The 15,196-nt window shown below is 37.8% G+C and overlaps 1 protein-coding gene across 2 annotated transcripts in view; it reads left to right on the top strand.

Moving 5' to 3' along the window:
- Positions 1-15,196, top strand: part of LOC106878050 (SMAD family member 3) — a 56,148-nt gene that overhangs the window by 22,993 nt on the left and 17,959 nt on the right. The window contains exon 2 of one of the 2 annotated variants that reach the window (XM_089344253.1): positions 11,463-11,501. The exons of the other annotated variant lie outside the window; for it this stretch is intronic. Within the exon in view, the coding sequence (XP_089200379.1) occupies positions 11,463-11,501 (39 nt within the window). The remainder of the gene's footprint in view (positions 1-11,462; positions 11,502-15,196) is intronic. 2 annotated transcript variants of the gene reach the window in all.

Genomic DNA, 15,196 nt, shown 5'->3' with positions numbered 1-15,196 from the left:
TTGTGGCATGGTTTGTATTACTGGATGCCCTTCCTTATGCCAACCACTCAACAGGGTATGCTGGGTGCTTTTCATGTACCACCGGCATGGGTGCAGTCATACAAAACCAGCACGGGTGCTTTTTAAGGGGCACTGGCACGGGTACTTTTATGTGACCCCATCACCTGAAAAAGGACCAACCTGTATATGTGGAAGACGGATGTTTTACTTAGCTTGACACGTTTTACCAAGTACAGCAAATCACCACATCTCCTGGTCCCTTATCACTTCCTCTGAAGACCCTTTCTCACCACTTAGTCCCATGTCTTTCTGGGTCTACCCCTGCCACAGGTATGCTGCACAATTAGAGATAGGCACTTTTTTACACACCTGTCTTCATCCATACGCATCACATGACCAAACCATCGCAGTCTTCTCTCTTGCACACAACATCTGATCCCTTTTTTTACCCAGTTTTCCTCTTAAACCATTTACACTCTGCCCCATGTGCATACTGACATTACCCATCCAGCAGAGCATCCTAGCTTCATGTCTTTCAAACCTTCACAAGTCCTCTATCGTCAAAGCCCATGTTTCACTGCCATGTAACACACCTGTACATATACAGGCATCATACAATCTGCCTTTCTCTCTGAGGCAAGAGCTACTAATAGTTTCATGCTGTATCAATATGCAGCGAGACTGAAAGATTGCTTGCAGACACATGCCATGTTATATAAATCTGCCAAATTATTCTCTCTACGGCATGAAACTGTTAGTAGCCCTTTTCTAAATACTCTTCTATATCAGTGGTTCTCAATGGGAGTCCATATGAACCCCTGAAGGTCCAATTCAGATTTTAGGAGTCCACACAGCAAAATAGTAAATTAGGGACCCACAGTAGTATTTTTAAGGGCTCCTGAAAAAAATTTGTTTTAGATGTATGTATTGGAAGAAATGGTTAGGGTTCTTTCTGAGATTTTACAGAGTTCAACCTACACAAGTTAATGTGTGAAAACATTAATAAACTACATTATTTGCATTTGATGGATATTTGTCCTCATCTTGTTTGTTGTTAACACAACGTTTCGGCTGATGTACCTTCCAGCCTTCATCAGGTGTTTTGGGGAAATTTCGAACCTGGGTTCTCATTCCTAAGGTATTTTTAGATATTATTATTATTATTATTATTATTATTATCATTATTCAGGTAACTGCCTGGAATCGAATGGGCATATGGCGTAGTGGTTAAGAGCACGGGCTACTAACCCCAAGATTCCGAGTTCGATTCCAGGCACTGACCTGAATAATGATAATAATAATAATAATAATAATAATAATGATGTCGAAAAATACTGTAGGAATGGGAACCCAAGTTTGAAATTCCCTCAAGACACCTGACGAAGGCTGGAGGGTATATCAGCCGAAACGATGTGTTAACAACAAACAAAATGGTACTTAATTTATCGACCCCGAAAGGATGAAAGACAAAGTCGACCTCGGCAGAATTTGAACTCAGAACATAACGGCTGATAAAATGCCGCTAATGCCGGTGTGTTAATGATTCTGCCAGCTTGTGAAATTAATATGCAACTGGTTGGGTACTCCACAGACATGTGTACCCTTAACGTAGTTCTCTGAGAGATTTCAGTGTGAAATACCGGTACAAGTAATTTCTGCCAGCCGGAGTGGACTGGAGCAACATGAAATAAAGTGTCTAGCCCAAGGATACGATGTGTCACCAGGGATTGAACTCACGACCTTATGATTGCGAACTGAGTACTCTAACCACTAAGCCATGCTTAGTGGATTTGCTGCAATATGAAACCGTGTAGTTACTAAGCTTGGTGGCAGGCAATGAGTGAAAGAACACTACAAATGCACACATAAATACCCCCTCCCGTCCCCACGCAATCGTTTTCACGTCAGCCTTCTGTGTTGCATGCGTTGGACAGATTGACAGCATCCACCGGGAGTGTCCCCCGACCACCGCTTGACAACCGGTGTCGCTGTGTTTACGTCCCCGTGAACTCGCGGTTCAGCGAAAGAGACCAAATTGAATAAGTACCAGGTTTAAAGAAACAAACAACAACAACAACAAAAAAACGAAGTAATTAGTAGTCGGGGGGGTCGATTCATTCGACTGAAATTTCTTCGTGGCGATGCCCCAGCATGGCCGCATTCTAATGGTTGAAACCAGTAAAAGCATAAATACTGTCAAATATTTTTTCTCTGATTGTGTGTTTGTGTGTCTGTATGTACGTGTGTGTGTGTGTGTGTGTGTGTGTGAGAGAGAGAGAAAGAGCGAGAGAGAGAGCGAGAGAGAAAGTGTGATAAACGTATTTTGTGAGGTCAGTTGCCGTGATACAGTTTTCCTCCGTACATAACTGGTACATAAATTTTATTGACTCTGAACACGATTTAAACTGAACGTACAAGGGCGCAAAAAGAATTACTACAAGGAATTTCCCATCTTTGTTCTCATAATTGACAATCCAGAGAGAGATAGAGAAAGAGACTGAGATAAATAGACAGGTAATGATAGATAAATAGATAGATAGGTAGGTAGGTAGACACAGGCGGGTGGATGGATAGGTAGATAGACACCATAGGTGGTAGAAAGATGGAGAGATAGACAGACAGGTAAGTAGATAGATGGAGAAATATATAGATAGACAGGTGAATGGATGGATGGATAGACAGACATAGGTAGAGAGAGATGGAGAAATAGACAGACTGACAGGTAAATAGATAGATGGATAAATATATACACAGATAGGCGGACGGATGGTTGGATGGATAGATAGACAGACAAACACATATATAGATAGATAGATAGATGGATAAATATATAGACAGGCGGGTGGATGGATAGATAGACACAGGTAGAGAGATAGACAGACAGATAGGTAAATAGATAAATAGTGATACGGATGAATTACTAGAGACAGACATAGACAGGTAGGTAGATGGATAAATTGATAGAACACACAGACACACAAATATATATAAGAGATAGATTGATTAATTGATAGACAGATAGGTAAATAGAAAATAACGCACACACTCATATATAACCTCATATATATATATATATATATACATCATGAAGTAGCAACATAGCAGCATAAGACAGAAAGAGACAAAAACCACATGCACACACGCGTTTATTATTCTTCTTCTTCTTTCTTCGTTCTCTTTCATTCTTTCTTTCTTTCTCTCCCACCTCAATAAACCAACTCGGTGCCTGCTTTGCCAGGCTGAAAAAGTCCTCTTTAAACATGAATCTAGGTCAGATTGTCTGGGTCAACTTGGCTTCTCTTTTTTCCTCCTTCCACCCGTCTCATTCTTCTTCTTCCCTCCTTTTTCCTTTCGTTCTTCTATCGTTTCTTTCTTTCATTCTTCTTCCTCTTCTTTTAACATTTTTCATTTAATATACATATACATTCACATACATACTATGTTTTCCATCATTTATGCACACACACAGACATATATATATATATATATATATATATATATATATATATATATATATATATACATATATATACATACATAGGTGATCTCCTATTTTTACCGTCTTAAAATGAATTAAGAAAAAAACAATTCTGTTTAAACTGATGCGAAGAAAATGAAGCATTTATTAATGATAAAGGGCCTACACATATGAGAAAGTTTAGCCCCAAAATAAAGAATTCTAAGGCATATATTATCCACGAATTACTGGTAATATTCGACTGAAGCGATCGTTGCCAAAAGTCCAATTGCGCCAAATAAATTCTGAGTGAAATAATTCTCGGTTCGTCCCAAACTGACGACGGATTTTTTCTTTCTTTTTAGCCTGGGCTCCACTCCACAGCCCTTCGTTTCTTTGATGGAAGGGGATGTGTTTCTAGATCATTCGGATCAGCGATGTTTTTCTGCGAGTGGTGGTGGTCGGTAGTTGGAGTGGGTATCAATTAAAACGAAATTGTTTTCTTAATTTATTTCACGACGGTAAAATAGGAGACCGCCTATATATATATATATATATATATATATAGGTGCTTGTTCCCTGGTATTAAATTGATATTAATTAATATCCAGTGTTTACCCTATTGTTTAATTATATATATATATATATAATTTGAGTATGTATGTGTATATTTTCATCATTTGTGTATATAAATATATATATATTTATGTGTGTGTATGCATATATATATATATATATATATATATATATATGCATATATATATATATATATATATATATATATATATATATATATATATATATGTATGTATTCTTTCATTTGTGTGAATATATACCTGTGTGTATATCGGAAAATAAGGGTCAAAAATGCATTAAATCTATATATACATACAGACACACGCACACTCATACATACACACATTTATACACATTTTTATAACATATCAATGCATGTGTGCGTGTATATGTATATATATATGTGTGTGTGTGTGTGTATGTTTTCACTGTTTTCTTACTCTTTCTCTTTCTTACCCCTCTCACTCTTTCTCCCGTTTTATTTACTCTTACCTCTTCTCTCTCTTCCTGTCTGTCTTATCTTCCTCCCCTTCTTCACGCAGTTTTTCATCTCCCCTTGTTTCTGTGACATCCTCCTCTCTCCACGATATGTTTCTCCCTCCCACTACTACCACTCTCTTTTCCTTCCCCCAATTCAACGTCTATCATCTTCCTCCCCTTCATTTCATCCACTGTTGTTCTGCTTCCCTCTCCTTCTCTTAACTAAGCTCTACTCTCAACCCTTACCATTTCTCTTTTTCCCCCTCTCTCAGCACATCTTTCTATCTTCTCATCTCTCTCTCCTCCTTCGTCTCTTCCCTTCATAGTTGTCATCCTTTCTCTCTCACTCAGTCTTCTGCTTTACCTTCTCTTCTCTTGCAGCGTCTTCCCCCCTCTCTTTCATCGCCTCCCCTTCCCTCTCTTTTCCCTTCTGTTGTTCGTCCTTACTCTCAGCTTCTTTCTCTCTCTCTTTCACCTTTCAATCTCTTACAGCTTCTTCGTACACACACATACCATCTCTCTTTTCTCCTACTATCCCCCTGTCTTTCACTCACCCTTTCTACATTTCCTTCCTTCCCCTCTCTCTCTCTTAGCTTACGTTTCTCGTCTTCTGTCTCAGCTTCCCTCTCTACTCTTACTCTTTCTCCCTCCTCGCCTCCTCCCTTCTATTTCTCATCCTTTTATCTTCTCTCTCTCTCATTTCTTTCTCCGTTTCTCGTTCTTTCTCTCAGCTACTTTCTTCCCTCTCTCTCTCTCTCTCTCTCCCTCCCTCCCGTACATTGCTATTTGACAAACTCCCTACAGGTTACCCCATAAATAAACACCCCTTCCGCACATCTCTCGAAATTATGGGGGAAATAAACACCCACATGGTTGCGTGTGGGTGTATATAATATATATTTGTGTGTGTGGTGTGTGTAGGTATGTATGTATAATATATATATGTATAAATATCTGCATAGATGTGTGTGTGTGTATATATATATATACACACATTTGTTCACATACATTCATATAGGCATAACTACACATATATACACACACACACGCAGTATATCACCATAATCATCAAACGTGGCTGTGTGGTAAGAAGCTTGTTTACCAACCACATTGTTCCGGGTTCAGTCCCACTGCGTGGCACCTTGGGCCGACCAAAGCCTGCCAGTGGACTTTATACACGGAAACTGAAAGAAACCCATCATATATATATATATATATATATATATATATATATATATATATAATCATAAATATATAGGGATTAATTTTATTACTAATTGACGATTCCCTGCCCTATATATCTATCTATCTATCTATCTATCTATATATATATATATATATATATATATATATATATATATATGTGTGTGTGTGTGTGTCTGTGTCTGTTTATCTCCCCACCATCGCTTGACAACCAATGCTGGTGTGTTTACGTCCCCGTAACTTAGCGGTCCGGCAAAAAAGACCAATAGAATAAGAATCCTTCAAAGTTATGTCAGGCAGTTTGTAGAATGGCTGTTGTTTCTGTACCAACCTGGATTATGAATTAAAGATTGTCCACACCTACAATTTTTCCTTTCCTTATACTTCATTTATATCACCTCTGTCCGGCCATCGCCATGATTGACCGCTGGCCACTCAAGCTTTTCTTATTCTCTGTTTATTTCTTCGTGTTCCTTTCTGCTGAAGAGCGTAGGCTCGAAACGTAAAAGACTTTCTCTCCTTCCCGAACGTCAAACTAATACACCTGTTTGTTGTTTTTACACCTGTCTTCGTCTTTTGTTTCTTTTGTAAATTCCAACTATATATATATGTATACATATATGCATATGTATATATATATATATATATATATATATATATATATATATATATATATATATATATAAAGAGGTGAGGACCGAAATCCTTCACAGGGCTGTCAAACAATTTGTAGAATGTCTTTTGTTTCTGTACCAACCTGGATTATGAATTAAATATTGTCTACACCTACAATTTTTCCTTTCTTTATACTTCATTTATACACACACACACACACACATATACATACACACACTAAAACACACACACACACACACACAAGAGGCTTTTCAGTTTCCATCTACCAAATCCATTCACGGCTGGCTCGAGGCTGTAGTAGAAGACACCTGCCCAAAGTGCCACATAGTGGGACTGAACCCAGAGACCATGTGGCTGGGAAGTAATCTTCCTACGGCACACACACACCCCTTGCACCTATCTTTTTTTGTTTATTTTGTTTTCATACTTCTTGTTATTATCCTTAATAATCGTCTTTGTTGTTCTCATTTCCTTGTTGTTTTCGTCATTTTTGATATTGGTGTCGTCTTATTATTATTATTATTATTATTATTATTATTATTATTATTATTATTATTATTATTATTATTACTTCTGTGTTTGTTGTTGTTTCCGTTGTTGTTGCTGTCATCTTCATTCTCATCGTCGTTTCTATATTGTTTTTATTGTTGTTATTTAGCTGGTTTCATTGTTGTTGTTGTTGTTGTTGTTGTCATTATTATCATTCCTTTTGTCATTCTTGTTTACATTTGTTGACCTTATCATTATTGTTGTTATTGTTGATGTTAACCATAACCCCCGTTGTCGTCGTCAATTACTGTTATTGTTTCACCAGCGTGATTTTCGTCATTCGTCATTATTTTCACTCTTGTTGTTTATATCATCATCGTTATTGTTGTTGGTGTTTCATTGTTGTTGTTTTTGTTGTAGATGCTTCTCATTATTGCTGTTTATTGCCGTTTTTGTTGTATATGTTGAGCACTTGTAGTTGTTGTTTAAGTTACATATACATTCTAATGTAAAACAGTGAGAGTGAGCGCTTGACACTGAATTAGTGTATAAATAATCTTTATCTGTGGATTAACAAGACTACCAAGGGTTTCATATAGAGAATCTATCGTTAGTGCACAGTTCATTGCAAAACTCCAGGGTTAATAGAAGGAAGACAAGATTCCCTTATAAGTTACCTCCCATGATCCGTTTTTATTTTATTTCCAAATCCTCTACATTTTTGTCTAACTGTGTATATTCTTGTCCAAAATGGAGACAAGCGCCAACATCCCAATGTGATATGTTTGAAAATTGTAGAAATCTCTCTTTACATCAGACCATTTGTAGCCTTGTTAACCCACAAAAGAAATATATATATATATATATATATATATAAACATAATTAAGGGATCAGCAAACATTTGTAATATATATATATATGTATGTATGTTTAGTGTTGAATGTTGGAAAAGAGAATACTTGATGCCATAATGGAGATTAACAATATATTTTATTTTAGTTGAATCGGTCTCTTCCTATCCTGTGACTCATTTGTGGGTGCAGAAGGCCCTCAGGCAAATTATGGTACACAAACACACACACACACATGCATGTACATATATACATGTGTGTGTGTGTGTGTATATATATATATATATATATGTGTGTGTGTGTGTGTGTGTTTGTGTATATATATATATATATATATATATATATATATATATATATATATATATACACCCCAAATACATAACCAATATATACATACATATATATATTTCAGTTATATATTTGGTTTGCAAGATTCTTGATGTGAATTCATGTGTTGCAAGAAAGCTTGTGTGTTGGGAGGATCATCACACCAATAATAGTAACACATACACTGGTTCAATACCACTTCATTATTACATATGTGTGTGTGTGTGTATCTGTGTTTGTATGGAAAGGGTTTTCTTGATATATTATGAGTGGAAGGCTCCTAAATTGCCAATTCTATGAGTTTTGTGTTTCCTCTCTTACTGTTAGATATATTTTAAAATATTGTCAGGAAACTGTCAAGATAATACTTCTAGTGATACATGTAAAAATGGCAGTTTCAAGCTATAGTTTTTCCCCATTTCATTTGTTGGTCTTGTGGGAATTCCACAAATATTGTTTTTAAACCGATCACAACCTTTTGCTTTCCCATGTCATTCGGGGAAAGGTCACCCTTTAGGTGTCCATCAGAGGGCTTACCTTGTCATGTCGGAAACAGGTCTCCATAAAGTGTGTCCCAGCCGGCCCCTTTTCCTCGTCTTGATCTGGGTTGCGATAAGTTGCTGGTTCACCCATTCGCAGAAGCTATCTTTTATCTTCAGCTTGTTTCAGTCCCTAGACTGTGGCCATGCTGTGGTACCATCACGAAGAAACCTGGTACTTATTCTGTCAGTTGTTTTGCCGAACTGCTAACTTACAGGGATGTAAACACACCAACACCAGTTGTCAAGTGGTTGTGAGGGAGAAACACAAAGACACATCATATATCTGGTGATGGTATCTCATAGAAAATACTGGTGTTGGTGCCACATAAAAGAACATGGCTGCTGGTGCCTCATAAAAGGCATTGGTGCTGGGGGCCATGTAAAAAGTGCCCAGTACATTCTGTAAAGTGTTTGGTTTTAGGAAGGGTATCCAGCTGTAAAAACCAAGCCAAAACCGACCTCACCAGTGTTGGTGTCATGTGAAAAGCACCCAGTACACTCTGTAAACTGGTTGATGTTATGAAGTGCCTCCTAGCCATAGAAATCATAGCAAACCTGACACAGGAGCCTAGTGTGGCTTCCGGCCTTGCCAACTGCTGTGAAACTGTCACCCTATCCCAGCATGGAAAACGGACGTTCAATGATGATTTAATGCTCCAAAAACTTTATCTCCTGGGTGTGGATTGCTAAAATTGGGGTGCATCTACTGCACACTCTGTGCTTTATGCAATCAAATATGTTGAGCCGTGACCAAACATCTTACTTCTCTGTTTAACACGATTCTAAAATGCAATATGATTCTTATATGATTTGAAACCTGCTCCCCCAGCGTTGTTGTAACCCGAAGTACCAGATGAAACCGAATGCATATCAGTGTGCGCGCACAAATATATTTGCTTAGACAATGTTACACTGCTTCTCTTGTTTAAAATGCTTGCACAGTTGGTAACACGAAACTGAGTCGTAATCGAAGACATTTCCTTTCCTTGTAGCGCATTGCAGTGTCACTGGTGTGAATTGTATTCGACAGAAATGGAAAGCAAAAGAAGTCCTCACTGCTGACGGAACAGGTGGACTAATTGTTCATTTATTCCTAGCTGATTCTGCAGGAGTCATGAGTCATAGGTCTCTCGAGTCTTTCCTGAGAGATTTCTTGTTTCCAGTTGTCTGTTTGTTTGTTTGACCGGGAGCAAGGGTCTCCAGTTTGTGGCTTTTGTTGACTCACCTTCGAATGAATAATACACACACACACACACACACACACGTATATGTGCATATGTTTGTTTTTGTGTGTATGTGTGTGTTTATTTGGCAAAGCAAAGAAAAAAGGGAAATGACCCTCCCGAAATACAACAATATCTGTTTCAACACAATTTCGCACCAGGAATCTTGCAACATAAATTGATATATATATATATGTGTGTGTGTGTGTGTGTGTGTGTGTGTGTAAAAAATAATTAGCTGCAACAGAAGCAGTATCACTACCAAATAAGGTAATATTCATCTCCACTTAAAAGTGGCTGTTGTGTTAGAACTCGGAATACTGCAATACTTACCACGAGAGGACTTCTCATAAGGACTTCCAATGCATACAAGCACTCTTATTTACATTGCTCGCGGGAGACAGTCGTCGCTGTTGTTGCCAGGATTACCAGAACACAAGGATTTCAGCTTTGCTAGGTTATCCCACATCAGGAATTGACACGAGAGCTTATATGCAACATGTATTCACATGAGACATCTTCTCTTGGTGAATATACGATATCTTATGTTCTAATACACCCACTTTTAAGTGTGGATAAATAATACTTCATATATATATACATATATATATATATGCTTTCGGTATGAAAAGTTTTTTTTATACGGCGCCGTTTTAAAAAGTCCTGTAAGTAATAATAATGGTATTTTTATATAAGCTTAAAGCTTATGGCGACCCCCGTGCAATGACTAAGGAAAATAGTCTAATAAAGGGGCACATAAGCCCTCGACAGAAGAAACAAGGCTTTCCCATCTGCATGGGAGTCAAAACCACATCCCTTTGTTAACGCGACTAAGTGTGTTACCTTTACACCAGCGAATCAGCCGCTGACTCCCATGCGGATAGGAGAGCCTTCTTTTTTCTGTTGAGGGCTTATATGCCCCTTTTATTTAGATGATTTTCGTTAGTCATTGCATGGTGATCGCAATAAGCTTTAAGCTTAGATAAAAATACCATTATTATTACTTACAGGATATATATATACATATGTATATATATATATATTCACAGGGTGATTGAAAAATAACTCTCTGTTTTGAAATACTTAAATTATTTATTAATTGTAATTTTTACAAAAAAATGGATATTAGAGGAATACTTTTTGTATGAGGTTTTATTTAAAATTCGATATGGGCTCCAGATGTTGCCACCAGCTTCTTGAGTCGTCCAGGATCTGGATCGACTGATTTCACCAGGAACTCTGGTGGGATGGAAGAAAATGTAACTTCTTGTATTCACCCTTCAAATTCTTCCAAAGTCTTTGGTTTGGTGCAGTAGACTTGTTCCTTTAACCAACCCCAAAAGAAAGAAGTCACAGGGTGTTAAGTAGGGACTCCTGGCTGGCCACTCATGTGGACAACAACGACCCATCCGTCTCCTAGAGAAGTGGACATTCAGCCATTCACGAAGGATGAGGAATACAATTACAAATCAAATACTCGTATTTTGAGAGAAAAAAATTACAATTAATAAATAATTTGTAAGTATTTTAAAATTGGGAGCTACTTTTCAATCACCCAGATTCTTGTAGTACATTATATATATATATATATATAAAATGTACTACAAGAATCTGAAGCTAATTCGTTTTAATTAATTAAAGAAAGACTTTAAACTGTTAGTTTGTTTTAATTTGCAGGGGCGGCTTGGCTGGGGTTGAACACTTTCAAAATTACTGGTAAGTGCTGTATTTTTAGGGTGTTTTGGGGGTTGCATACTGGCATACAGAATACACGTGTATCAATACTAATATGTACTCAGCCACATATTTGCATAGATACAGATGCATACACACAAATAAGTGCATATACTACATACATACACACACACACACACACACACACACACACACACACACACGTGTTGTAAGTCCCAAAAGTTTTTTTCAGAAACTAGTTTCACCATTCCAAAGCAAAACCATTCTACTACACTTTGACAAACAAGGACAGACAAAGGGATTAAGTCGATTACATCGACCCCAGTGCGTAACTGGTACTTATTTAATTGACCCCGAAAGGATGAAAGGCAAAGGTCGACCTTGGTGGAATGTGAACTCAGAACGGAATGGCAAACGAAATACCGCTAAGCATTACGCCCGGCGTGCTAACGATTCTGCCAGCTCACCGCCATAATGATATATATATATATATATATATATATATGTAGACACACACATACGAATAGACATATACATATATCATACAGTTACACGTGCATATGACTGACTCAATTTCTCAGGCTTTCAAAGCTCCATTGGTGTCTTATACCGATTCCGTATCCATTGGAGAATAAAATTCTATATTTCTGTGGTGAGGAATTTTTATATTATGTATTAATGTGGAGAGGTGTCTTCATCTTGGTTGTTGCTTTCACAATATATTTTAGGCTGTTGTCTCAGATAAGACATTTCGGAGAAATCGCAAGACACCTGAAGAAGGTTGGAACATCTGTTAGATTTTCCTCCTGTCTAGAATTCCATTTGCCAGAGCTGGTTTTTACTTTCATTTTCACTTTTGTTCTACAGATTGTATCTATTGAAACCTCAATCAATTTAAGAGTTGTCCTCAGTGACTGAAGCACCGGTCAGCCATGCTCAAACGGTTTGTCCTCGTAGGAAATCAAATAAGTCACACATTTTAACTTAGTTAAATACAATTATTTTGTTTTATTCTTTTACTTGTTTCAGTCATTTGACTGTGGCCATGCTGGAGCACCGCCTTAAAGGGGTTTTTTTTTTGTCAAAGAAATCAACCCCAAAACTTATTTCTTATAAGCCTAGTACTTATTCTATCAGTCTCTTTTGCCAAACCGCTAAGTTACCGGGCACGTAAACACACCAATATCAGTTGTCAAGCGATGGTGGAGGACAAACACAGACACACACACACACACATATACATACATATATGTGTATACGACAGGCCTCTTTCAGTTTCTGTTTACCAAATCCACTCACGAGGCTTTGGTCAGCTCGAGGCTGTAGTAGAAGACACTTGTCCAAAGTACCATGCAGTGGGACTGAACCCAGAACCACGTAGTTGGGAAGCAAGCGCCTTACCACACAACCACACCTGTATGCAAAAAAAAAATGAGCAAAATGACCCAAGGACTATATTTTGAAGTACAAAGTACACAACGCATATGTAGACCCACAAAGTACATACACACAGACAAGAGTAGTTTTAAATTTGTCACATGACCAATAGAAAAAGAAAAAAACAGCTAAATAAAATTGGTGTTTTCATTATTTTGTCCAACCCCTGTATATATATATATATATATATATATATATATATATATATTTTTACCTTCTGTCTTTTTTTTTTCAGTCATTAAATTGTGGCCATACTGGGGCACTGCCTTGGAAGAATTTTGGGTCAAATGAAACTGACCCCGGTATTTGTTTTTTTTTAATCTTGATACTTGTTCTATCGGGTTTTTTTGCTGAACTGCTAAGTTATGGAGTTGTAAGCACACCAATACCATTTGTCCAGCGGTGGTGGGAGACAAACACAGACATAAGCACACACGTGGGCTTCTTTTCAGTTTCCGTCTGCCAAATCCACTCACGAGGCTTTGGTCGGCTTGAGGCTAATGGAAGACGACACTTGCCCAAGGTGCCACACAGTGGGACTGAACCTGGTACCATGTGGCTGGGAAGTAAGCTTCTTACCACACGGCTGTGTCTGCATCCATGTGGTGTTGGTTTGTTTATGACCTTGTAAACTAGCAGTTTGCAAAAGGGCCCCATAGAATATGTGCCAGACTTTTAAAAAAATGGGTCAGTTTGTTTAGCTATGTACACAGTGTGGGCCAAAAGTCATGCACAAAATGGGTTCGATAGACTCTGGAATTGTCAAAGACATGCTTCAGTTTTTCTAAAATTAAATGAAATAAATAAAATAATGATGAATACACACGTGCTTGTGCATGACGAACAAAACAAATAGTAATAATAATAATAACAACATCATATAAATGAAGAATGGCAAATGCTTTGGTGCATGACTTTTGGCCTGCCCCTGTATATATATATATATATATAAATGTTTTAATCACAGTTTTTTTTGTTTTCAAAGCCAAAAGAATTCAAGCTGCACAAATAATACAAGGCTGATGGTTTTTACCTGGTATTTCAATATTTTCAGGGTTAGGATCCCTTCCTCAGGAAAAAAGTGTTGTTAGCTGACTTCTCTGGGTCTATAAATATATATGTGTGTGTGTGTGTGTGTGTGTGTGTGTGTGTAAAGGTTGTGAGCTGGCAGAATCGTTAGCACGCCGGGCGAAATGCTTAGCGGTATTTTGTTTGTCTTTATGTTCTGAGTTCAAATTCCACCGAGGTTGACTCTTCTCTCCGCCCCTAAAAAAAGTTTTCCACAACAAAATTCCAATATCATCATTATCTATACCAGTGTTTCCCAACCTGGGATGTCCGCAGACCTCTGGTGGTCCGCAAAAGTATTATTGGCGGGGTCTATGAACTAAATTCAAAATTTCATGTATATATATATATATATATATATATATATATATACACATATAGAGCGCTGCCCTGACTGGCTTCTGTGCCGGTGGCACGTAAATAGCACCATCCGAACGTGGCCAATGCCAGCTCCTCTGGCTCCTGTGCTGGTGGCACGTAAAAAGCACCCACTACACTCACGGAGTGGTTGGCGTTAGGAAGGGCATCCAGCTGTAGAAACGTTACCAGATCAGATTGGAGCCTGGTGCAGCCTCCTGGCTTCCCAGACCCCGCTAGCATGGAAAACGAACGTTAAACGATGATGGTGATGATGATGATGTCACACACTTTAGAATAAGCATATTAAAAGGGGTCGGGGGGGAAAACTCATTTGAATAAAAATGTTGGGAACCACTGTGAAAAGGCGGAACACTGATCTACAGAATCGGAAGCCTATTTGTAGAAATTTTATTCCAAAAATATCCATTCTGTAAGTTATGAGGAAACAAAGTCAGTTGGAGGGGGAGGCTACAGATGTGCCCCTTTGTAAATACAAGCCTTGCTGAATGAACTAGTGTTGTTTGTTTCTTCATAAAACTGGTTCTGCACCATTTATCACCTATTGGCCTCTTTAATTCCTGTTTTACGACCATGGTAGAGAAAAATATCCTGTTTTTATAATTAAATATTAGGAATTGTATATAAAAATAATTCAGTTCTATATTCAAGAGATGAGGAATTATGTACATTATTTACATTCGACAGATATTTGTCTTCATCTTATATGAACTCATGTGGAGGCGCAATGGCCCAGTGGTTAGGGCAGCGGACTCGCAGTCATAGGATCGCAGTTTCGATTCCCAGACCGGGCGTTGTGAGTGTTTATTGAGCGAAAACACCTAAAGCTCCAC

This window comes from Octopus bimaculoides, chromosome 28, assembly GCF_046866305.1.
Source record: "Octopus bimaculoides isolate indiv1 chromosome 28, ASM4686630v1, whole genome shotgun sequence".
NCBI lineage: Eukaryota > Metazoa > Mollusca > Cephalopoda > Octopoda > Octopodidae > Octopus > Octopus bimaculoides.
The sequence above is the reverse complement of the archived record's forward strand: the minus strand, read 5'-3'. Positions and strand labels throughout refer to the sequence as shown.